We start from the raw sequence: 26,810 nt of genomic DNA on the forward strand, positions 1-26,810 counted from the left end.
TCAATCACTGAAGACACAGCTAGGGCTTCTCCCATAGGAGTTCAGCATGAGTCCACCTATAGGCAGCCTTTCTGGAACACTTCAGGGTGACTGAATCCCCACAGGAGGAGTGCCCTCTGGGTTCAGGCTTGCATGAGGGGTAGTGTCACAATTCATCTCTATTTGGAATATCAAGTATTCAACTCTACTTGGAATTTCATTCCTGTAGATGAAAAGAGATGCCTGTCTGATTTGAATAGCTGTAGCACTAGATCAGGAGTGTGACTGGGAGATGGACTGCTTTCCTGCTGGCCTGTCAAGGGAGAGGCCATTCTTCCCCCTGGTAAGATCTCAGTGCTCACTGAGAGCTCCCCTGGCCACCTCTGTCAAGACTGGGACTTCTGCCGACTATTGGGTGTTGCATTTACCCACCTGCTTCAGCCACAACTGGTTTCTACACAGGGACACCTCTCCTACTAGGGAAAAATAAACAAAAATGTGCACCCCATGGGGGAATGAGATAAGCTTCAAGAGACCTCTGCTATTCCAACCTAATAAGAGATAGTGAACTTAGTCACACACCAAGCACATCATTACTACAGCCAGCATCTGAGAAAGCCATCATACAAAGACCATAACAAGAAATTCTTACAGAGTCTTCACCCCTGAAAGCACTAAGAGCTAAATAAGGCTGCAATAAACTATAAACATTAAAGTCACATCCTTCAGGGGAAAAAAGACATAAAACAGTCAAATAAAAAGAAGTCAACAATAACGAAAAGAAACAGTCTATCCAAATTAGAAGGAACCAGAAAAATAATCCTGGCAAGTATGAAAAAACAGGGTTCTATAACATCCCCAAGGTATCACATTAGACACTGTCCTCCAGACCCCAGAATGGTAGATCCACTGACAGCTTGCACCACATACCTAGAAAAGCCACAGACACTCAATGCAAGCCTGTGAAAGCAGCCACAGGGGCTATATAACCTGCAGACCCACAGAGGCAGAGCTGCCCAAGGCCTTGAGAGTCCACCTCTTGTGGCCTGAATATGAGATATGGCGTGAAAGGAGATCATTTTAAAGTGCTAAGATATAATGACTGTAAAGTTTTCAAACTTTTATGCTCTTCTTCCCTTTTAAACATAACTTTCAGTTTTGGCTAATCTCTTTGTTCACACATATGAGAATAGACTTTTATAAACAGCCAGGTCACATCTTGAATGCTTTGCTGCTTAGAACTTTCTTCTCCCAGATACCCTAAATCACCTTTCTCAATTTCAAAGTTCCACAGATCTCTAGGGCAGGGGTAAAAGGCCATCTTTCTTCTTGCTAAAAACTGACCTTTACTCCTAATACATTTCTCATCTCCATCTGAGAGTACCTCAGCCTGGACTTCATTGTCCATATCACTATCAGCATTTTGGTCAAAGCCATTCAACAAACCTCTAAGAAGTTCCAAACTTTCCCACATCTTCCTGTCTTCTTCTGAGCTCTCCAAACTGTTCCAACCTCTGCTAATTTCCAAAATCACTTCTACATTTTTAGGTATCTTTATAACAGTACCCCACTCCCAGTACCAATTTTCTGTATTTGTCCATTCCCACAGTGCTATAAAGAACTACCTGAGACTGGGTGATTTATGAAGGAAAGAGGTTTAATTGATTCACATTTCCACAGGCTTACAGGAAGCATGACTGGGAGGCCTCAGGAAAGTTACAATCATGGTGGAAGGTGAAGGGAAAGCAAGCATCTTTCTCACATGGTGTCAGGAGACAAAGAGCAATGGAGGAAGTGCCACACACTTTTAAACCATCAGATCTCATCAGAACTCATTCACTATCATAAGAACAGCAAGGGGGAAGTCAGCCACCACGATTCAATCACCTCCCACCAGCCCTCTCCTCTCACACGTGTGGATTACAATTTGACATGAGGTTTTGGTGGGGACACAGAGCCAAACCATGTTGCCTTACAAGCCCAAAGGGATTGGGATCCTATCTTTAGCCATTTTATTTTTGGAGGCGGAGTCTCACTCTGTTGCCCAGGCTAAAGTGCAGGGGCACAATCTCAGCTCACTGCAAGCTCTGACTCCCAGGTTCACGCCATTCTCCTGTCTCAGCCTCCCTAGTAGCTGGGACTATAGGCACCCACCACCATGTCTGGCTAATTTTTTCATATATATATATATATATATATATATATATATATATATGTAGAGATGGGGCTTCACTGTATTAGCTAGGATGGTCTCTATCTCCTGACCTTGTGATCCGCCCACCTTGGCCTCCTAAAGTGCTGGGATTACAGGCGTGAGCCACCGCACCCAGCCTTTTTAGCCTCTTTAAAGAGAATAATTGTCAGGCAAGAATTTTGTATCCTGCAAAACTAAGTTCCAAAAATGAAGGAGAAATAAAGTCATTTTCAGACAAGCAAATGCTGAGGCAATTTGTTACTACTAGACAAACCCTACAAGGAATGCTAGGAGTTCTAAATCTTGAAACAAAAGGTTGACATGCACCAGAATAGAACTTCTTGAAAGCATAAAATGCACAGGCCTATAAAACAATAATACAATGAAGAAAATAAAGTAGGTAACAATTAACATGATGACTGAGAAAGTATCTCACATCTCGACATGAACATTGAATGTAAACAGCCTAAATGCTCCACTTAAGATACAGATTGGCAGAATGGAAAAAAAAATCACAAACCAAGTATCTTCTGTCTTCAAGAGATTCACCTAACACATAAGAATTCATATAAATTCAAGGTAAAGGAGTGGGAAAAGATACTCCATGCAAATAGAAATCAAAAGTGAGCAGAAGTAGCTATTTTTATATCAGATTAAACAGACTTTAAAGCAACAATATTAAAAACAAAAAAGAAAGAAGGTCATTATACAATGATGAAAGAATCAATCCAACAAGAGGATATTACAATCCTAAATATATATGTCCCTAACTCTGGAGCTCCCAAATTTATAAAACAATTACCATTAGACCCAAGAAGTAAGACAGAGAGCAACACAATAATAGTGTGTTGTTATTGGGGACTTCAATAGTGTGTTGCTGTCAGTGGGGACTTCAATACCCCACTGACAGCACTAAACAGATCACTGAGACAGGAAGTCAATAAAGCAACAATGGACTTAAACTATACTCTATAACAAATGGACCTGATATTTATAGAACATTCTACCCAATAACTGCAAAACACACATTCTTATTAACACATGGAATATTTTTCAAGATAGACCATATGATAGGTCACAAAACATGTCTCAATACATTTAAGAAAATCAAAATTATGTCAAGTACCTTCTCAGAACACAGTGCAATAAAACTGGAAATTAACTCCGAAAGGAACCCTGAAATCAATACAAACACATGGAAATTAAACAATCTTCTCCTGAATGATTTTGGGGTTAACAATGAAATCAAGATGGAAATTAAAAAATTCTTTGAAATAAATGACAATATTGACACAAGTTATGAAAATCTCTGTGATACAGATGTTGACTACTATACATCACATAAACAGAATTAAAAACAAAAGCCATATAATCAGTTCAATAGATGCAGCAAAAGCATTTGATAAAATTCAGCATCTCTTTAGGTAACCCCCAATAACAAACTAGGCATTGAAGGAACATACCTCAAAATGCCAGGAGGTGAATAAAGGCCATATATAACAAACCATCAGCCAACATCATACTGAATGGAGAAAAGTTAAAAGTGTAAGTTAAAAGTTAAAAGCAAAAGTTAAAAGGTTAAAGTTAAAAGTTTCAGTTCCTGAGAGCTGGAACAAGACAAGGATGCCCACTTTCACCAGAAAATGGGCATCCATTTTCTAGAATGAATGTCCTAGCTTGAGTAATTAGACAAGAGAAAGAAAATAAAGGGCAACCAACTTGGAAAAGAGGAAGTCAAATTATTACTGTTCACTGATGATACAATTGTACACCTAGAAAACTCTAAAGATTCCTCCAAAAGACTTCTAGATTTCATAAGCAAATTCAGTGAAGTCTCAGGTTACAAAATTAACATACACAAATCAGTAGCAGTACTATACACCAACAATAACCAAACCGAGAATCAAACCATGAACTCAGTCCTTTTTACAATAGCTGCAAAACAAAATCTAGGAATATTTTTAACCAGGGAGATGAAAGATCTCTATAAGGAGAACTACAAAACACTGCCAAAAGAAATCATAGATGACACAAACAAATGGAAACTCATCCCATGCTCATGAATTAGAACACTCAATATTTTAAGAATGACCACATTATCCAAAGAAATCTACAGATTCAAGGCAATGCCTATCAAAATATCAATACTATTCTTCCCAGAATTAGTAAAAAAAAAAAAAAAAAAAAAAAAAACAAAAACCCAAAATTCATATGGAACAAAAAAAAAAAAAAAAAAAAAAGAGCCCAAATAGCCAAAGGAATCCTAAACAAAAAAACATATCTGAATGCATCATCTGACCTGATTTCAAATTATACTATAATGCTATAGTTACCAAAACAGCACGGTACTGTACAAAATTAAACACATAGAACAATGGAACAGAATAGAGAACCCAGAAATAAAGCTAAATATCTGTAGCTAATGGATCTTTGACAAAACATATGAAACTATAAATTGGGGAAAAGACACCTTATTTAATAAATGATGCTGGAAAAACTGAATAGCAATATATAGAAGAATGAAACTGGGTCCCTATCTTATACCTTATAAAAAAATTAACTCAAGGTGGATTAAAGACTTACATTGAAGATCTGAAATAATACAAATTCTAGAGGATAACCTAGGAAAAACTCTTCTGGACATTGGCCTATGCAAAGAATTTATGACTAACACCCCAAAAGCAAATGTAACAAACAAAAATACAAAAATAAATGGGGTCTAATTAAACCAAAAAGCTCTGTATAGAAAAACAAATAATTACCAGAGCTAAACAACCCACAGAATGGGAGAAAACATTTGCAAGCTATCCATCCTAAAGGACTAATATCCAAAATCTACAAGGAACTCAAACAAATCAGCAAGAAAAAAACAAGCCCATTGGCAGATGACATGAATGGACATTTCTCAAAAGAAGATGTACAAACATGAAAAAATACTCAGCATCACTAGTCATCAGTGAAATGGAAATTAAAACCACAGTGAGATACCATTTTACCCTCACCAGAATGGCTATTATTAAAAAATAAAAAAACAACAGATGTTGGCATGGATGTGGTGAAAAGGGAAGCATTCACTGTGGGTAGGAATGTAAATTAGGCCAACCTTTACAGAAAACAGTGTGGAGATTTCTTAAACAACTAAAAGTAGAACCACTTTTCAATTTAGGAATCCCATTACTGGGTATCTACCTAAAAGGAAAGAAGTCATTATGTAAAAAAGACACCTGAAAATGTATGCTTATTACAGCACAATTTGCAATTGCAAAGTTATGGGACCAATCTAAGCGCCCATCGACTAATGAGTGGATAAAGAAAATGTGGTATATATACACCATGGAATACTACTCAACCATAAAATGAATAAAATAATGTATTTTGCAGCAACTTGAATGAAGCTGGAGGCCTTTATTCTAAATGAAGTAACTCAGAAATGGAAAACCAAATATTGTATGTCCTCACAAGCGGGAGCTCAACTATGGTTTTTTTTTATTTTTGAGATGGAGTTTTGCTCTGTCATCCAGGCTGGAGTGCAGTGGCTCAATCTTGGCTCACTGCAACTTCTGCCTCCTGGGTTCAAGCAATTCTCTTGTCTCAGTCTCCCGAGTACCTGGGACTACAGTCGTGTGCCACCACGCCTGGCTAATTTCTGTATTTTTAGTAGAGATGGGGTTTCACCATATTGGTCAGGCTCAAACTCCTGACCTCAGGTGATCCACTCGCCTTAGCCTCCCCAAGTCCTGGGATTACAGATGTGAGCCACTGCACCTGGCCTGGAGCTCAACTATGTGCAAAGGCAAACAGAGTGGTATAATGGACTTTGGAGACTCAGAAGTGGGAGCGTGAGAAGAGGTAAGAAATAAAAAATGACATATTTGTTACAACGTACACTGCTTGGGTGACAGGTGAACTAAAACCTCAGACTTCCCCACTATGCTATTCATTTACGTAATAAAAAACCACTTACTATCCAAAAGCTATTGAAATAAAATTTAAAAAAAGAAATAAACCTATTTTAAAACAAAAAAGAAAACTCTCAGAGTTGCTGTTTATAGTTATTTACAACCACTTTCAAGGAAATGTTTTGAAAAAAATAATGAGTTGATACGCATTGTGCAACACTACCCTTCACCCAATATTGCACTGATTGAGAAGTTAAGTATATACTATTATTATGTATGTTGTGCAGATAAGGATATCGAAGCACAGAAAGGTTAAGTAAGTTGCTCAAAATCACAGACTTAGCAAGGCCTAGGGCCAAAATCACTCTTAATTTCAGTACCCTACTTTCTTATTGATTAATAACAAAGTTACTGATTGAGAAAAATATAAAATTTTAAGAAAAAAAGAAAGAAAAATGAGAGGATTTATTGGATAGAGTAGAACTCAAACATTTTTATTTAATTTGCTAAGCCAGAAATTAGGCAAATCAATACTATGTATGAATGTAAACATCAACAAATTCTTAAAATCTTTTTTTTTTTCCCCCTACAGGGATATCCCACAGCTATTCCACGGATGGGCACATTTGGAAGTTTGGTTCAGTGGCTCAAGCCTGTAATCCCAGCACTTTGGGAGGCCGAGACGGGTGGATCACGAGGTCAGGAGATCGAGACCATCCTGGTGAACATGGTGAAACCCCGTCTCTACTAAAAAATACAAAAAACTAGCCGGGCGAGGTGGCGGCGCCTGTAGTCCCAGCTACTCGGGAGGCTGAGGCAGGAGAATGGCGTAAACCTGGGAGGCGGAGCTTGCAGTGAGCTGAGATCCGGCCACTGCACTCCAGCCTGGGCGACAGAGCCAGACTTAGTCTCAAAAAAAAAAAAAAAAAAAAAAAAAAAAAAAAAAAAAAAAAAAACCTAAAAGAAGAAATTTAGGAATAGGAACAGCTCCAGCCTCCAGCTCCCAGTGTGAGTGACACAGAAGACGGGTGATTTCTGCATTTTCAACTGAGGTACCAGGTTCATCTCACTGGGGAGTGTTGGACAGTCTGTGCTGGTCAGTGGGTGCAGCCCAACCAGTGAGAGCTGAAGTAGTCCCAGGCATTGCCTCACCTCGGAAGTGCAATGGGGAAGGGAATTCCCTTTCCTAGCCAAGGGAAACTGAGACACACAATACCTGGAAAATTGGGTAACTCCCACCCTAATACTGTGCTTGAGAGAAGAAGACTTCAGTCGATCAAACGTCTCAGAGCTAAAGGAGGAACTACGTACCCAGTGCAAAGAAACTAAAAACCTTGAAAAAAGAATGGAAGAATGGGTAACTAGAATAATCAATGCATAGAAGTCCATAAATGAACTGAGAGAGATGAAAACCATGACACGAGAACTACATGAAAAATGCACAAGCTTCAGTAACTGACTTGATCAACTGGAAGAAAGAGTATCAGTGATTGAAGATCAAATAGATGAAGTGAGAAGAGAAGTTTAGGGAAAAAAGAGCAAAAAGAAATGAACAAAGCCTCCAAGAAATATTGGATTATGTGAAAAGACCAAATTTACATCTGATTGGTGTGCCTGAAAGTGATGGGGAGAATGGAACCAAGTTGGAAAACACTCTGCAGGATATCATCCAGGAGAACTTCCCCAACCTAGCAAGGTAGGCCAAATTAAAATTCAGGAAATACAGACAACGCTGCAAAGACACTCTTCAAGAAGAGCAACTCCAAGACACATAATTGTCAGATTCACCAAAGTTGAAATGAAGGAAAAAATGTTAAGGGCAGCCAGAGAGGAAGGTCGGGTTACCCACAAAGGGAAGCCCATCACACTAGCCATAAGTAGAAAGCTGAAACTGGGTCCTTTTCTTACTCCTGATACAAAAATTAATTCAAGATGGATTAGAGACTTAAATGTTAGACCTAAAACCAGAAAAACCCTAGAAGAAAACTTAGCTAATACCATTCAGGACATAGGCATGGGCAAGGACTTCATGTCTAAAGCACCAAAAGCAACAGCAACAAAAGCCAAAATTGACAAATGGAATGTAATTAAACTAAAGAGCTTCTGCACAGCAAAAGAAGCTACCATCAGAGTGAACAGGCAACCTACAGAATGGGAGAAAATTTTTGCAATCTTATCTGACAAAGGGCTAATATCCAGAACCTACAAAGAACTCAAACAAATTTACAAGAAAAAAACAAACAACCCCATCAAAATTGGGCAAAGGATATGAACAGACACCTCTCAAAAGAAGACATTTATATAGCCAACAGACACATGAAAAAATGCTCATCATCACTCGCCATCAAAGAAATGCAAATCAAAACCACAATGAGATACCATCTCACACCAGTTACAATGGTGATTATTAAAAAGTCAAGAAACAACAGGTGCTGGAGATGATGTGGAGAAATTGGAACACTTTTATACTGTTGGTGAGACTGTAAACTAGTTCAACCATTGTGGAAAACAGTGTGGCGATACCTCAAGGATCTAGAACTAGAAATACCATTTGACCCAGCCATCCCATTACTGGGTATATACCCAAAGGATTATAAATCATACTGCTATAAAGACACATGCACACATATGTTTATTGCGGCACTATTCACAATAGTAAAGACTTGGAACCAACCCAAATGCCCATCAATGATAGACTGGATTAAGAAAATGTGACACATATACACCATGGAATACTATGCAGCCATAAAAAAGGATGAGTTTTTGTCCTTTGTAGGGACACAGATGCAGCTGGAAACCATCAATTTCAGCAAACTATTGCAAGAACAAAAAAAAAAACCAACACTGCATGTTCTCACTCATAGGTGGGAATTGAACAATGAGATCACTTGGACACAGGAAGGGGAACATCACACATCGGGACCTATTGTGGGGAGTCGGGAGGGGGAGGAATAGCATTAGGAGATATACCTAATGTAAATGACGAGTTAATGGGTGCAGCATACCAACATGGCACATGAATACATATGTAACAAACCTGCATGTTGTGCACATGTACCCTAGAACTTACAGTATAATTAAAAAAAAAAAAGAAAAAGAAAAACAAGCAGAGAAACAAAAATTGATACAGAAAAAAATGTCAGGCTTATGCACTAAATTATCCATAATTAGTTTAATTATGAATGGTCTATCAAGAGACAGATAATAGAAGAGTGTATTTAAAAGTATGACCCTTTCGTATATGTTTCTTGTATGCTGTGTACAAGAAACTCACTTGAAATTTACCAATCCAGGGCAGGCCAAATTAAAAGGATGAAAAAAGATATATTACACCAACATTAATGCAAGGAAAGCAAGAGTGCTTGTATGTATATCAGATAAAGCAAAGAAAATTACCAGAAACAGAGAGATTATGTAATGATGAAAGGTTTAATCTGTGAAGAAGACAGCAATTTTAAAAGTGTACTCACCAAACAACAGAGCTTCAAAATATGTGATGTGAAAATTGCCAGAACTAAGGCGGGTCGGGCTCGGACCTGCGCTGCCTCAGGATGTAAAGTGTAACAAGGTGGCCGGGGAGGGGGGGACTGGGGGGCCGCAGCATGGGTCTGTGAGGCCTATGGGGTGCCCGCGTTCCCCAGCGGCCCCGGCAGCCGGCTCCGCAGTGGTCCACTCCAGTTGGTTGCCGCCTGCGGATTCGGATTCCAGACCCAAGGCTGCCTGTTCTCCACCGTTTGTTGTGGCCGGTGTTACTGCGGTGATCCCAGAGCAGTTTGGCGCTATGGAGGAGCCCGGCGCTACCCCTCAGCCCTATTTGGGATTGGTCCTGGAGGAGCTAGGCAGGGTTGTGGCAGCACTACCTGAAAGTAGGAGACCAGATTCGGATCCTTATGATTTTCCATGGGAATTGGTGGTATGTGCAGCTGTTGTTGGATTTTTTGCCATTCTCCTTTTTCTGTGGAGAAGTTTTAGATCGGTTAGGAGTCGGCTTTATGTGGGAAGAGAAGAAATACTTGCTGCAATGCTTTCTGGACTAATTGAAGAAAAATGTAAACTACTTGAAAAATTTAGCCTTATTCAAAAAGAATACGAAGACTATGAAGTAGAGTCATCTTTAGAGGATGTCAGCTTTGAGAAGGCGGCAGCAGAAGCACGAAGTTTGGAGGCAACCTGTGAAAAGCTGAACAGGTTCAATTCTGAACTTGAGGATGAAATCCTCTGTCTAGAAAAAGAGTTCAAAGAAGAGAAATCTAAACATTCTCAACAAGATGAATTGATGGCGGATATTTCAAAAACGATACAGTCTGTACAAGATGAGTCAAAATCTCTCAAATCACAAATAGCTGAAGCCAAAATCATTTTCAAGATTTTTCAAATGAATGAAGAACGATGGGAGATAGCAATAAAAGATGCTTTGAGTGAAAATTCTCAACTTCAGGAAAGCCAGAAGCAGCTTTTGCAAGAAGCTGAAGTATGGAAGGAACAAGTGAGTGAGCTTAATAAACAGAAAGTAACATTTGAAGACTCCAAAGTACATGCAGAACAAGTTCTAAATGATAAAGAAAATCACATCAAGACTCTGACTGGATGCTTGCTGAAGATGAAAGATTGGGCTGCTGTGCTTGGAGAGGACATAACGGATGATGATAACTTGGAATTAGAAGTGAACGGTGAACCGGAAAATGGTGCTTACTCAGATGATCCTCCAAAAGGAGCTTTGAAGAAACTGATTCATGCTGCTAAGTTAAATGTTTCTTTAAAAGCCTTAGAAGGAGAAAGAAACCACATTATTATTCAGTTATCTGAAGTTGACAAAACAAAGGACGAGCTTACAGAGCATATTAAAAATCTTCAGACTCAACAAGCATCTTTGCAGTCAGAAAACATGTGTTTTGAAAGTGAGAATCAGAAACTTCAACGGAAACTTAAAATAATGACTGAATTATATCAAGAAAATGAAATGAAACTCCACAAGAAATTGACAGTAGAGGAAAATTACCAGATACAGGAAGAAGAGAAACTTTCTAAAGTGGAAAAAAAGATCAGTCATACCACTGAAGGACTGGAGACCTATAGAAAGCTAGCCAAAGATCGTGAAGAAGAATTGGAGAGAACTATTAATTTTTATCAAAGTCAGGTTATTTCCTATGAGAGAAAAGGACATGATAATTGGTTGGCAGCTCGGACTGCTGAAAGAAACCTCAGTGATTTAAGGAAAGAAAATGCTAACAACAGACAAAAATTAACTGAAACAGGGTTTAAATTTGCACTTTTAGAAAAAGATCATTCTGCACCTGATGTTTCAAATACAGCATTTGACAGAGAGCATTCCCCATATGGTCCCTCACCATTGGGTCAGCCTTCATCTGAAACGAGAGCTTTTCTCTCTCCTCAAACTTTGTTGGAGGGTCCACTCAGACTCTCACCTGTGCTTCCGGGGAGAGGAAGAAGAGGCCCAAGAGGCCCAGGGAATCCTCTGGACCATGAGATTACCAATGAAAGAGGAGAACCAAGCTGTGATACATTAACTGATCCTCACAGGGCTCCTTCTGATACTGGGCCCCTGTCATCTCCGTGGGATCAGGAACAAAGGATGATGTTTCCTCCACCAGGACAATCATATCCTGATTCAGGTCTTCCTCCACAAAGGGAAGACAGATTTTATTCTAATTCTGATAGACTGTCTGGGCCAGCAGAACTCAGAAGTTTTAATATGCCTTCTTTGGATAAAATGGATGGGTCAATGCCCTCAGAAATGGAATCCAGTAGAAATGATGCCCAAGATGATCTTGGTGATTTAAATATGCCTGATTCATCTCTCCCTGCTGAAAATGAAGCAACTGGCACTGGCTTTGTGCCTCCACCTCTAGCTCCAATCAGAGGTCCATTGTTTTCAGTGAATACAAGGGGCCCGTTCATGAGAAGAGGACCTCCTTTCCCCCCACCTCCTCCAGGAACCATGTTTGGAGCTTCTCGAGGTTACTATCCACCAGCGGATTTCCCAGGTCCACCACATGCTCCATTTGCAGTGAGAAACATCTATCCACCGAGGGGTTTTCCTCCTTACCATCACCCAAGACCTGGATTTTTACCTCACCCTCACATTCTGAAGGTAGAAGCGAGTTCCCTTCAGGGTTGATTCTGCCTTCAAAGGAGCCTGCTACTGAACATCCAGAACCACAGCAAGAAACCTGACAATATTTTTGCTCTATTCAAAAGTAATTTAGACTGATCTCATTTTCAGTTTAAGTAACTGCTGTTACTTAAGTGATTACACTTTTCTCAAATTGAAGTTTAATGGAATTATAGTTCTTAGTATAGTATTTTATAAATAAAGATTATTTAAACACAAAAGAAACTTAAGTGTGCTGAAGATAACTGCAACTCCAAACCTAACGCTGTGTAGTTCTATGTTTTGCCATCTCGAAGCAAAGTGGAACCAGAAATGAGAGGTAATGGTTTGTGAATCAATTGTTCTCTTTTTTATTGTCTGGTGAATCTGCTGATATATAGGCACTAACAAAATTGGCAGGCTAAATTTATCCCTTATGTATACATTTGGTAAATGTGAAGCCAGTGTAGAAAGTAATGTATAAATTCTAAACTTGTAGCCCAACTGCCAATGTTATAAAACTTATTCCTGGGCTACAAAAAACAAAACAAAACAAAACAAAAAACAAAAAACCACACATACAAAAACACAAAAAAACCTAGCTTGTAAGAAATGGAAGCTCATCATTCACTAAGGAAAACCCATTCTATTTTGTTTTCTGTGTTTAAAAAGCAATACATTTATTTTAGTATAACTACAAAAAATTATTTTTCCATGAGCAAAAAGTTAGAATATTTTCCTTAATTCTCAATGTGGCAACTACACTAAAAATGTATAAAAAGGGAAGGGACTGTAATAATTCTTTCTGGAAATATATTTACTATAGGTTCTCAAAAATACCCTCAAACTTTACCATGGCTTTTTAAATATTTTAAAATACCAGCTTTTCAAGGTCCTGTCTAGCACTAACATTGTTTTATGAAGTTGTTAAGTAATGAGAAAATAATTTTTGAAGAAGAATATAATTAATATACCTCTTACTCAAGCATTTAAAAAAGTAATAGATGTAGTAGTATACAGGCTTTTAAAAAATTTATTTAATACATCTAGTAAAATAAACTTATTTTTAACATTTATATCTGAACATGTGGTATGTGTTTTCTAGCTGGAAGTATAGGTGGAGTTTAGAAAAGGAATGAGGAAGATAGGTTTATCTGGAGTTGACATATGAAACCCAAACTAGGCAGATTTTGTGGGAGCAACCTGCAGATTAGTGGCACCTACGAAAAGCACAGGGCACTGCAGTGTGCTTCCCAGGTTCTAAGTCTCCCCTGGTGGGTTTACAGTCAGAACAAGGGTAGCCTCATCTTGCATAGGTACATTAGACTCTTTAGATGTTATGCCTGATTTTACCAAGCGCAGTGCAGAAATTGAGAATAATCTATTATTATATAATTCAGGAAAGAATAGGACACATTGAAAGACATCAATATGGCACAGAGGAAAAATGAAGCAAGGTACACATTCATAAATTGACATGCATTTGAGATAACTGTATTCACTTAATCAAAACCCCAAAGATATTTCTCTGAAAGTCAATAGGTCCCTTTGCAAAAATTATACCAGTGAGAAAATTATGGCAATGAAAGAGAACTGATCTAATCCACCTCCCCCATCTTGCCTTTCCCCTAATCATTCCTGGGCTTAGGGTAAGCTGTCTTTGAGAGATATTTAATTTATAGTTTTAAATGGGAATGGGCCTTCCCCAAGAACTCAATGGCCTTTGCCAAACGAATGAAAGACCATCAGGTTAGGGGAAAGAGAGGAGCCTGATTCTGCTAAGGCACAGAAACAGATTGTCAGCCATTCCTGCAGGTAACACCACTATTGTATATTGGCCTTTGAGATTTTTTTTTCAGTTTTTTGGGTTTTTTTTTCATGTCTGACACCTATGGTTCCACTGGACCCCATGGCTCTACCTGGACCCTCCAATGCTGCCCCTGTGGCCCCACCCCCACCCAGAAACAATTTAGCCCACAGGAGGACAGCTTTGACCCCCTAAAATTTCATCTCTGCCCCAACCAATCAGCAGCAAGCCTAGCCACTGGCACTCCTTTCCCCAAAATGCCTTTGAAAAACTCCTAACCTATGAGCATTGGGTAGATTGATTTGAGTACTAACTCAATCTCCCCCGTGGCATGGCTGGCCTCATGTCTATTAAACTCCTTTTTTTACTGTAATACCATAGTCTTTCTTTGAGCAGCAGGCAGGAAGAACCCCTCAGGCAGTTACAGTAAAGTCATATGCATTTGAGATAGCTATATTCATTTCACAAAAACCCCAGAGCTATTTCTCTGCAAGTCAATAGGTCCATTTTGCATATGACAGGCAAAACAGAACAAAGACATGCTTCTTAAACATATAAATCCTGTGAGCTCTTCTCCCACCTGTGTATATGAGTTATGAATTTGGGTGACCTTAGGGAAGGAAACTTAGTCTCTCTTGGGCATAGAATGCATTTCGGAAGATGATGTGGTGGTGGCTTAATTGCTCTAAGGCAGCTGTTTTGACAGGGCTGTTTGGAAGCCATTCTGACCTGGCAGCCCTAATACTGTTGGGATATCCTAACACAGCTTGAAAAAAAACAACTCACCAAATCTTGCTAGTTCTTTTTATAATTACCAAGAAATAGTGAAACAACTACACTCACCCCATCTCTGATTTGCATCGCAGGCTCCCACCTCTGAGGATTCAAGAATGGATGTAGCAAGGCTTAGAACGGGGGGCAAAATGTCACATGGGTGAGGCATATTTATTTTGCACATTACTTGAATTAAGAAAAACACACACAATTTTTGCTTTATGACAAGGCTTTGTAAAAATGGCCTCTGCACCAAACCAAATCTGTTTTTTGCACCATCATAAAATCTCCATCTTCAAGTAAATATATGGCTCTCTGCAAGAAAGGAAGAACTCTCTACTTTGTCTTGACATGTACAAGATGAATAGATTTTAGAGGGTCCCAACAGTTACTTGTGAGTTTTCACTTCCTCTTGTGGAATGTTTCCTTTGAAACAAAAAAGTGCGTTATAGCTTTAGACTGAAGGGCTGTAATCTGATTAAGTAGGTGGTAAAGACTGCCATGAGAGAAGCATAAAGAATTGTGGGGCAATATTCTTTTTTTTTTTTTTTTTTTTGGCTGTGCAACGTACTCCATCCCTGGATTACTGAGAAAACTGAGCAGCCTGTCTCCACGGAAATAAAATATTTTCTTCAAGTTATAGCTTTTTAAATCTCAATTTTCTATAAGAAATATTATTAAAGTCAGAGATTAATACAAAAATACTTCAGTACCAATTCAAAGAGATAAAGCAAGCATTTATCATTCTGATATTGAGGATTAATAAAAGAACAAATATTTAGGTTCATATGTATATCAAACTATACAGTGATTTTTTTTCTCCATTTTGGTCCTGCCAGTTATATGTTGAGAATGTTGCATATTAAAGTTAGTGACAAAAATGAGAGTATAATTATGTCAAAATTTCACACGAGAGCTAAATTATAATTAGTACATAAAAATCTTGTCTCTAGTATAATTTAAAGTCTTTCATTTTCACCCATATGTTTGGAAACATGTACCTGCTAGGCTTGGAGTGTTCGGATTTCAGTTGATAGAGACTGGAGAATATAGCCAGCAACTTTCTGTCCTACAGGTCGTGTATATTCCGTTTGAATACAGATTCTACATTCTCCTCCATCCTCCCTGCCTCTCAAAATTTCGTTGTCTTTTACAGGACTATTTCTAGGTCGTGTTATGGTCACCCTGACCCCAGGCACTCCCTATGCTGGTCCATCCAAACTCAGAGCCATGATCAAGGCCCTTCTACAACACAGATCTGATTACTTCACTCTCTTTTGTGGGGTAAATACAAGACAAGAGCCAGGCAGGTGCACTGTGGAGGAGGGGAGAATGCAAGCAGAAAAAAGGAAGCCCACTGGGCACAGTGGCTCATGCCTGCAATCCCAGCAGTTTGGGAGGCCAAGGCGGGCAGATCACGAGGTCAAGAGATCAAGACCATCCTGGCCAACATGGTGAAACCCCATCTCTACTAAAAATACAAAAATTAGCTGAGCGTGGTGGCACATGCCTGTAGTCCCTGCAGCACCTGTAGCTACTTGGGAGGCTGAGGTGGGAGAATCACTTGAATCCGGGGGCAGGGGTTGCAGTGAGCTGAGATCGTCCCACTGCAGCACTCCAGCTGGACGAGAGATAAAGACTCTGTCTCAAAAAAAAAAAAAAAAAAAAAAAAAAGGGAGTAGGAGACATGTACAAACTTGTAGGCATTTGAGAAAATATGTTCATTTGACTAAAACCAGAAATACATAACTCGGAAAATGTAAAATACAGATGAAAAAATGAAAGCAATCATCTTCTTAAACTTATGCAGATCTTAAACTCATTTCTCTGGCTTTAAAAGAAGAACATCAGTCTGGAGAAGCTAATGGTATGGTGTATCGGAGGCCTTGTTGGGAAAACTCTTAATTGCCTACAGGTTTAGGACCAAGCAGGGCATATAAGTGACTTCATGGTTCGGCCCCTTCCTTCTTCTCTGTTGCCTAACAATTTTAACTTCACCAATATTAAACTAATTGCAGTTTTCTAAACCTATCCTACCATTTTACCCTTTGATGATTTTCTACCTGCCTTTTTCTTTGTTGAGAATTTCCTTACTTTCTATCTATCTTACGCTGACAAACTGATTGATTCTCCAAAATGCAGCTCAAGTATTACCTCATTTCTGAGAATCATTCTTTCATCCCTTCAAGTTCCTTCCTATGTGTCATCATTAACTTTCTATGTGTGGTTTTAATGTACTTCAAGTAATGTCTTATACTTATTTTCTCGTGGCTATTGTTCCCTTTCAGACTTGATAAGTCCTCAAGGAGAGAATCTATGTCTTTTAAAAAAATCTTGATATTTCCTTACAGAGGTCCTGGCACAAAATAGATACCCAATATATGCACAACTGAATAGAAATTTATGAGGGAGTGATCACTATCCATGTCTTCCTTTCAGCTAGGACTGTGTCCCATGACAAAAGTTTTTTTGGATGATGATCATTTGTCTTGTCATTTTTTAGTTCAACAGCAAGTGCCAGGGGAAGATCAAGGAAAAACTGTCTGCATCTTGATTCCAGATTTTAAAAGCTCTGTAACCCTCACTCCGATGGTTGTGCTTGCAGAAGAGAAAACATTACCACTGGGACTAAAAAACAAAATCCTTTCACAAATGTAACTGAGTTTGTTTGCATGCTCTGGAATATAAATGTTTGAAAATCTGCAATGGCAATGAAATAAGGGATCAAGTTCTACAGGCAAAAAGCCATAGAACCAATATTCCAAAAATGGCTCATTAATTTCTTTTTTTACCCACCAACTGCACAGCTTGAGAATATATTTTAAAAATCTGATCTTGTTTTAAACTATTAAAATATTTTCCAGTGTCTAAATAGCAGCCAGTTCTTATATTATTCATGATTGCAGCCTGTCATTGTGACCAGTTTTTTCCACTACTTAATTGAGTGTAGTATCATTTCCATTTTGCTACTGCCCAATAGTACTGAAAAATGTAAGCTATAAAACTGTACTCATCAAGAAATATTAATGGAGGAGGATGTCCATATCCTTTCACAATACTTAAAAGCTTAAGCTGTAATAATAAAAAGTTGGCATGTATTTCCTGAAAAAAATCAAAAGAAGAACTTGAAGGAAATGAAAGTAAAATCCAATAGGATTACAAAATTAGAACAGAGTTAAGGAAAAATATTTTGAGTACCAGAAGAAATCTAAAATAAATAAAAAAATATAGTTTTGATACTGCGATGTGACCCAGACAATTGGTACTCAATTATGTAATTGGAGACTCCTTGAAGAATCTAGCAGTGCACTCATTGGAGGAAGGCAATAAAAACATCTTTCCCTGAATATCCATCTAGATTTAACCAGCTAGATAAAGGGAAAAATGAACTGGTAGTTTAGAGAGAAAGCATTAGAACAAAACCTTGTCAGTCATCAGAATGGTGAGACTAAGGAAATGGAGCAACCAAATTCTTGACATGGCTGGTCTATGCTTAAAGAGGAAGGGGACAATATCATACCCTATTATTGATAACCAGAAGAAATGGTGAAGCTATTTGGTTCAAGTTGATTAGCAACATCTTCATACATAGTAAAGTGTCATAAGTCTCATTTAAAGCCACAGAGAGTTACCACACATGTTTAAGAATTTCAGATTTGAAAAGAGTTAAGGTAAAATCTCTCTCTTGGTATGTGGTTAAGAATTTCCAGGAAAGGTATTACAAAACTCAGCAAGGCTGGTATATTAGTCTGTTCTTGCATTGCTATAAATAAAAATCTGAGACTGAGTAATTCATAAAGAAAAGAGGTTTAGTTGGCTCACTGTTCTACAGGATTTATAGGAAGCATGGTGCTGACATCTGCTTGGCTTTTGGGGAGGCTTCGGGAGACTTAAAATCATGATGGAAGCTGAAAGGGGGAGCAGGCAGGTCACATGGCAAAAGCAGGAGAAACATAGAGGGAGGTGTTGCTACACACCTTAAAACAACCAGATCTTCAAAGAACTCATTTGCTATTGTGAGGATAGTACTAACCAGATGGTGCTAAACCATTTACGAGAAATCAACCCTTGTGATCCAATTACCACCCACCAGGCCCCATCTCCAACACTGGAGATTACAGTTCAATATGAGATTTGGGTGGAACATGCAAACCATATCATTTTGCCCCTGGCCCCCCAAATCTCATGTACTTCTCATATTGCAAAATACAATCGTGCCTTCCCAATACTTTCTGAAAGTCTTAACTCATTCTAGCATTAACTCAAAAGTCCAAAGTCCAAAGTTTCATCTAAGACAAGGCAAGTCTCTGCCACCTATAAGCCTGTAAAATTAAAGACAATTTATGTACTTCCAAGATATAATGGGGTTATAGGCATTGGGTAATCATTCTCATTACAAAAGGGAGAAATCAGCCAAAAGAAAGGGGAGTACAGGCCCCATGCAAGTCCAAAGCCCAGCAGGGCAGTCATTAAATCTTAAGGCTCCAACATCATCTTCTTTGACTCCATATCTTGCCTCCGGGACACAATGGTACAAGGGGTGGGCTCCCAATGCCTTGGGCAGCTCTGCCTCTATGGCTTTGCAAATTTGGCTCCAGAGGTTGCTGTCACAGGTAGTTGAGTGCCTGTGGCTTTTCCATGCCGAGTATGCATGCTGACGGTGGATCTACCATTATGGGGTCTGCAGGATGGTGGCCTTCATCCCACAGCACCATTAGGCAGTGCCCCAGTGGGTACTCTAAGTGGGGCCTCCAACCCATTTTCCCTCTGCACTGCCCTAGTGGAGGTTCTTTGAGAGGGCTCTGCCCCTGCAGCAGGCTTCTGCTTGGGTACCCAGGCTTTCTTATATTTGCTGTTACTTTTAATGGCAAAAACCACAATTACTTTTGCACCAACATAATACATCCTTTGAAATCTAGGCAGAGAACATCAAGCCTCATTCACTCTTGCACTCTGTGCAGCCACAGGCTTAAAGCCACATGGAAGCCACCAAGGTTTACAGTAGCTTATGCCCTCTGGAACTACGGCCCAAGCCGTACCTGGCCCCTTGGAGCCGAGGCTGGAGCCGGAGCAGCTGGGATGTGGGAGCTGCGTCCCAAGGCTACACACAGGGCAGTGGAGCCCTTGGCCCAGGAAACCATTCTTCCTTCCTAGGCCTCTGGGTCTGTGATGGGATAGGCTGCTGTGCAGATCTATGAAATGCCTTCGAAGCCTTTTTCTTGTTGTCTTGGCTATGAGCACTTGGCTTCTTCTTAGTTATACAAATATCTCTAATAAGTGGTTGATCCACAGCCTGCTTGACTTCCTCTCCTGTAAAAGCTTTTTCTTTCTCTGCCTAGACATGAAGAGGTTACAAAATTTTCAAACTTTGACACTCTGCTTTCCTTTTAAATATGAAAGTTCCAACTTATTTGTTTGCTCCCATATCTGATCACAGGCTGTCAGAAGCAGTCATGTTACTTCTTAAACACTTACTTTGCTGCTTAGAAATTTATTTTGTCAGATACCCTAGGTCATCACTCTCTATTTCAAACCTCCACATATCCCTAGGGCATGGACACAATCCAGCCAGGTTCTTTTGCTAAGGCATAACATATGTGACCTTTGCTTCAGTTCCCAATAAGATCCTCATTTCCATCTGATACCTCATCAGCCAGGCATTCACTGTCCATATCACCATCGGTATTTTGGTCACAACCATCTAACTTGTCTCTACAAAGTTCCAAACTTACCCCGTCTTCTTCTGAGCTCTCCAAACCCTTCCAACATTTGCCTGATACTCAGTTCCAAAGCTGCTTCTAAATTTTAATTATCTTTATAGTAATGCCCCACTTCTCAGGACTAATTTTTTGTATTAGTTTGTTCTTGCATCACTATAAGGAAATACCTGAGACTGGGTAATTTGTAAAGAAAAGAAGTTAAATTGGCTCATGGCTTTGCAGGCTATACAGGAAGCATGGCACTGACATCTGCTCAACTACTGGAGAGGCTTCAGGAACTTACAATCGTGATGGAAGGTGAAGGCAGAGCAGGCAGGTCACATGAGGAAAGCAGGAGCAAGAGAGAGAGGGGAGTGCTACGCACTTTTAAATGACTAGATCTTGCAAGAACTGTTTTTCAGTTTATCTTTGATGCACATAGTTTCATGCAATAAATCTTCAAAATAGTCAGGGAATGAATTGTAAACACCCCTCACTCCTTACCAGTTCCTCTGCTTGAGTTCTATTACTGTATATCTCCTAAAATTTATATTTAAAAAATATTTCCACCTGTTTTAAGTATTTATTTTGCCTCTTTGCTCAGCAATGGAGCCCTCTTTATCCACTGAATCCACGCTCGAAGTCTTTCTGAACATTGTTCTGTTCACAGATCCCCTTAAAACCCATATAAATTCTTCCTAGACAAATGTGGCTTTGCGTGCACGTGTGTACATGCACACACACAAATTGTCCCACATTCACAGGCATGTGCAGTGCTATGCATACCATTTCATGGGTTGGTAAATCCCATAATTCCATCTGTGAAGACCAGGTTAAGAATTCTTGCTTTGTTGATTTGTGTTGTTCTGGTCTTAGACAACATTTTTATAAAGGGCCAGTCTGCCTCTAGTTCATCCTGCTTCTTTGTAGTGAGCACTTACGGAGTGTCTGTGGTGTGCTGTGCCAGGTTTTGCTTTAGATGACAAAGACACAAGTTTGCTGGGCTTATTTTGTTCCTTTCTCTATAGAATGTCTAGAATTACTCTGTACTCTTTTTCATCTCTACCCAAATGATCTTTGTTGGTAAAACTTTAAACACGTCACATAATTTACACATCACATATTTTAATCAAAGCACAAAAGTTTGAATTTTCTGTGAGCAAATTTCTTAATAAAAATCCTTTACTGTAAGGGTTTAAAAAGACATTGAAGACTTTGGCAAAGTTACCTGGAAAAAACAATTCTCTTTGGAGCTTTGCTCTGGCCTGCTTGGAAAAGCATCTTTTCTTCAGCCAATCAGCCTGGAATTCACTGTAATGCTCATCGGGCCATGTGATGTACACCTTATAACACAAAAAGCAAATTTCACCTCTATGGATTTTATTTCCGTTCTCCACTATTGCTGTTTTTGAATGCTGTTTAAGATAATCAGGGAATCCAAGTATGCTTTGCTTAATTTATTTTTTTTTTTTAGAAGGAGTCTCGCTCCATTGCCAGGGTGGAGTGCACTGGTGCAATCTCAGCTCACTGCAACATCTGCCTCCCAGGTTCAAGTGATTCCCCTGCCTCAGCCTCCCAAGTAGCTGGGATTACAGGCAAGCAAAACCACGCCCGGCTAATTTTTTGTATTTTAGTAAAGGGTTTCACCATGTTGGCTAAGACGGTCTCAATCTCCTGACCTCGTGATCTACCCGCCTCGGCCTCCCAAAGTGCTGGGATTACAGGCGTGAGCCACCATGCCTGGCCAGCTTAATTTTTAAGATAGAGATTAAGCATAAGCTTTTGGAAAACAAGGAAGCCAAAGTAATACATCTGAGGTCTGAAGCCCTTAAATAGCACTCAAGAAATAGAGCATGGATAGATCTACAGTTCTTGACCTACATCCTCTAAACCTGGGATCCCCAAACTTTCTGTGATAACTGAAGCTAGTTATCAATTAAGATTCCTGCCAAGAATATTAGAAATAGTAATGATGCGGCTGGGTGTGGTGGCTCACGCCTATAATCCCACCACTTTGGGAGGCCAAGGTGGGCAGATCACAAGGTAAGGAGTTTGAGACCAGCCTGGCCAACATGGTGAAACCCCGTCTCTACTAAAAATACAAAAATTAGCCAGGCATGGTGGCCCGTGCCTGTAATCCCGGCTACTTGGGAGGCTAAGCCAGGAGAATTGCTTGAACCCGGGAGGCGGAGGTTGCAGTGAGCCGAGATCGCCCTACTGCATTCCGGCCTGGGCAACAGAACAAGATTCCATCTCAAAAAAGAAAAACAAAAATAGTAGTGATGATAAGGAGGACGACAGCAATAATAAAAATAACACTATTTTGAGTGTTTATAACAAGTACTATAGACATAACACATTTAATCTTTACAACTCTAGGGGGAAGATACTACTATTGTTCGCATTTTTTTCAGGTGAGAAATGTAAGAGTAAACAACATTTCTATCTAGTTAGCAAGCAGTGAAATCTGGGAGTAAAGTCCTCAAGTCGGGATGTGGACAGGAGCGTAATAAGAATCCTAGTAAATTTGGAAGAGAGAAACATGGAATGGTGGCTGCCTCTGGTTTGTAGTTTTGAGAGCTGTGCTTTTGGGAATCCAAGAGCAAGGCTTGTATCTCTACATACTAATTTGACTAAAAGACATTAGTTAATGTCATTTTTTTTTTTTAGTGTTTACTGTATGCCAGGCACTGTTAAACATTTTTATCCATATTATCCCAGTGATGCCTCACATTTCTATGAGCAAGTTCTTTTAGTATTCCTTTTTGCAAATGAATAAACTGAGGCTTAGAAGCATTACTTTTATTGTAGACAGTTTGTGTTTTCAAGGCTGCCACTCATTGAAAGAGTGACAAGTAACACTGCAAATTTTATTAAAAATAGTAGTAGTAATGATAATAGTAATAATAATAGCTGAAGCTTCCATTTACTGAGTATACTTAATTTGCACCAAGTACTATACAAACCTGGGTCCATATGTGGTTATATATGTGTGACCAAATAAAAAAGATTTATCTAAATTATTGTTGACTAGCCCCATTATTGAACGTGAGAAAGAAGGGAGACATAATTTAGAGATAATTACCTTTTTTCTGTCAAATGTCAAGCCTTTAATTCCAATGTTCACATCAAGAGCTTCAACTAGAAGTTTCCGTGCTTTTGCAGAATCCAGGTAGCAATCAGAGCACGGGCAGTTGTCTCGCAACCATACAGCTGGGTAGAGAGACTCTTCCTCATCATGCCAGAGGATTTGCATCAGACGAGTCCCGTCAAGTGCTTCCGCCTTTTGGATGGTACAAGCCATGTTTCCGGTCTTCAGGATTAAATTCTGTCAGCTACCTGCTATGACAAATCAGTGTTAAAAGGATTCTCAGGCAGATAAGATCTAAACTTGGTCTCTGGAAGTGTGAACACTTCAAGTGGACTCTGGCCTCTGCTATTCACTCAGCTGTCAGAGTCTGGGATTTGACTTATTGACGCTGGGACCTTTGTTCTGGTGAGAGTATTTCACATACTGTAAGCAGAAACACAGTGACTAAAAGTAAATGAGACATAAGTGCTGAGTCAGGATCCAAATGAAAAGAATTCCTTGTTTTTCTCACAGAAAATTCAGATAATAAGTTCAGAACCAATGACATATGCACTTTAATAATTATGTTTGCATAAAAGCTCTGGAATGTTTAAGGAAGAAAAATGTTCCACAAATTGAAAGTGTTACAATCATCCCTGTCCTATTTTAACTGGCACCCCCTTGGACATGGCTTTTGAAAAAAATGTTTTTATGATACTAAATTAGTAAACTTGCTTTTATGAAGAGAATATTAATGCTTATTATTTACTTAAAGGCCACTATAATTCAGAATATTGTGCTGTTTCTGTTCTATCATTTGCTTTTTTACCTTTACAATACATTTTCTTAATGAAATACAGAAGTCCTTAGGTTCTGCAAGAAACTCGTTTGGTTTCTGGAGATTTTTTGTTTTACTACATATCAATAGAGTGTGCCTTGTTACTTTAGTTACTTTATTCTGAAACTTTTTGGAGTACTTGTGTATACCTTCATATTACGTGGGATTGCATGACTTACTTTTTATTAAAAAATCCAGCAAATTTAAGGACATGGACTATTTACAGGAGAGGAAATTTAGTGAAACAGAGACACCATGGTATTATGCTTGAGCATCTGTGTTGATCCTGATTCCATTAGTGACTGTATATTTGACCTTCAGAAGCCATGCCAATGTTCTACATTTTACTTTCTTCATATATTATTTTCCAGTACTCTAAACTTACAAGGATGAAGTAGAACTTACACAGGAAAAGTAGAATTTATATGTGAGAAGTAGAACTCCTTAACTTCTTCCATGTAATGAATTGCTCATCGTTAACAGAAGGTGACATGTGATAATGGAAACAAGACTTCATTGCCTTGAGATGAAGGGGAGGTAGCAATGCGTGCACACGTGTGCACGCACAAACACACAGAGCTTATAATTCCCTGCCAGGCACTGCAATAGGCACTGGGGGATTTAGTGACAAGTAAGATAAAATTGCTCCCTCTGCTTCTTGAGATTACAGGAAGACTTTATGCAACATTAAGATAACTTAAAATATACTTTGCACAACATGAAAGTAAAATACTTCAAGGTGGTTTCACATACGCTTCCTCAAATCACTGGCTTGGATAATTTAGTCAAGGTATGGAGCAGAGTCAATAGGAAAAAGATTGCTTTAGCCTCACATATAGAGTTCTTCAACAATTGCATGGGTGAAATACAATTAATTGGTTCTCATGCTTATTTCTGCTTCAGAACCATAATTTTTTTCTTAAAATTTGCATAGTCATAGGAGAACATTATTACTTAAAAATCATCAAAAATTATGATGTACTTTCAAACCTGAAAATTTAGCTCATAAGTCTGAGTGAGGATCATTACAGAAGTCCTAACATCAGTTTCTCTGTGGAATGGGTATAGGACATTTGAGTTTCCTGACAAGAGAAAGGGTTGGCTGGCAAGTTTTCTCACATACATTGTTTCAAAAGACAAAGATGGCTTCAATGACCCTGGAATAATACAATTAAATCCTTAACACTAAAAAAAAGAAATGTAGTACATGTTAACCTATATCAAGGGATGGCAAATATGTTCTGTAAAATGCCAGATGCCACATCTTTTAGGCTTTGCAGTTTATATACAGTCCCTGCTGCATATTCCTGTTTTTATTTTTTAAAACACTATAAGAATGTATCAGCTATTCTTAGTTCATGGTGTGCACAAAAACAATGTAGGCCACATTTTGCCCCCAGGCAGTAGTTTGCTTATTCTTGATCAAGTTATCTAAGTTTATGCTTTCATTACAATGGAATACAATCATGCTTAAATGCAGAAAATGGCTTTCTTTCCCTTGTCATTTATAAAGTTAAACTTACTCAAATATATAATAAGTATCTTCTTAGTGCATGCTGCAGTAGAAGGTACAAAGATGACTTTGAAGTTCCAGACAACCAGGAAAAGATAATTATGAAAACAAACAAATAATAAGGCCAACATTGCTGAATGCATATTGGTTTCACCTTATTTTCCTTCCTCACTAGTACAACATTTTCTGACTAGTAAATATTTTGTCAGCTTTCTTTATAGCTAAGATTAGTTATAATTATGCCCAATGAAATATATTTGGAAGTTACTGTGCAGGGAAATTTTTAAAAAGGTGATAAGACTTGCTGTGATATGCTGTTTTCCCTATTTATTTTTTCCACTTCCTCTCTGGAATGTGAATGTAGTATTGGAGGTGAAGCAGTAATTTTGGAACCATGAGGCAAGAAGCATAAGTATAAAATCTAAAAGAAGTCAGAGTTCCCCAGGGTTCTGTGAAAACACTTTACCAGCAATAGATGGTCATGTCTGGACCTCTTTTTTACATGATAAAAATTAAATTCCTTACTTATTTAAACCTTTATTTGCTAGCTCATCTGGGTACAGATAAGTTGGATTTAAGAAAGATTTATGAAAGGTCATTCCACATTTAAGGTGCAGGCTGAGCCAACAACAACGATATGAAAGTACAGTGTTTGAGCAGTAGAAAACATGTTGTTTGGATCTCATTAAACTAAAGAGCTTCTGCACAGCAAAAGAAACTACCATCAGAGTGAACAGGCAACCTACAGAATGGGAGAAAATTTTTGCAATCTACTCATCTGACAAAGGGCTAATATCCAGAACCTACAAAGAACTCAAACAAACTTACAAGAAAAAAACAAACAGCCCCATCAAAAAGTGGGCAAAGGATATGAACAGACATTTCTCAAAAGAAGACATTCATACAGCCAACAGACACATGAAAA

General features: G+C 38.8%; 1 protein-coding gene, 1 long non-coding RNA gene and 1 pseudogene across 5 annotated transcripts in view; 2 read left to right on the top strand and 1 right to left on the bottom strand.

Annotated features, from left to right (window-relative positions):
- The window catches only part of LOC126934735 (uncharacterized), a 178,988-nt gene that overhangs the window by 143,324 nt on the left and 8,854 nt on the right, over window positions 1-26,810 (top strand). The gene's annotated exons all lie outside the window — the stretch shown is intronic.
- The window catches only part of BBOX1 (gamma-butyrobetaine hydroxylase 1), a 93,320-nt gene that overhangs the window by 53,371 nt on the left and 13,139 nt on the right, over window positions 1-26,810 (bottom strand). For all 4 annotated transcript variants that reach the window (XM_050755447.1, XM_050755445.1, XM_050755446.1 and 1 more), the window contains exons 2-3: window positions 23,550-23,803; window positions 21,693-21,807 (exon numbers count right to left, since the gene is read on the bottom strand). In XM_050755447.1, the coding sequence (XP_050611404.1) occupies window positions 21,693-21,807; window positions 23,550-23,768 (334 nt within the window). In that variant the 5' untranslated portion in view covers window positions 23,769-23,803. The remainder of the gene's footprint in view (window positions 1-21,692; window positions 21,808-23,549; window positions 23,804-26,810) is intronic.
- On the top strand, window positions 9,851-12,419 carry LOC126934647 (cTAGE family member 15-like; annotated as a pseudogene).

The sequence above is a fragment of the Macaca thibetana genome, chromosome 14 (assembly GCF_024542745.1).
Source record: "Macaca thibetana thibetana isolate TM-01 chromosome 14, ASM2454274v1, whole genome shotgun sequence".
Taxonomy (NCBI): Eukaryota; Metazoa; Chordata; class Mammalia; order Primates; family Cercopithecidae; genus Macaca; species Macaca thibetana.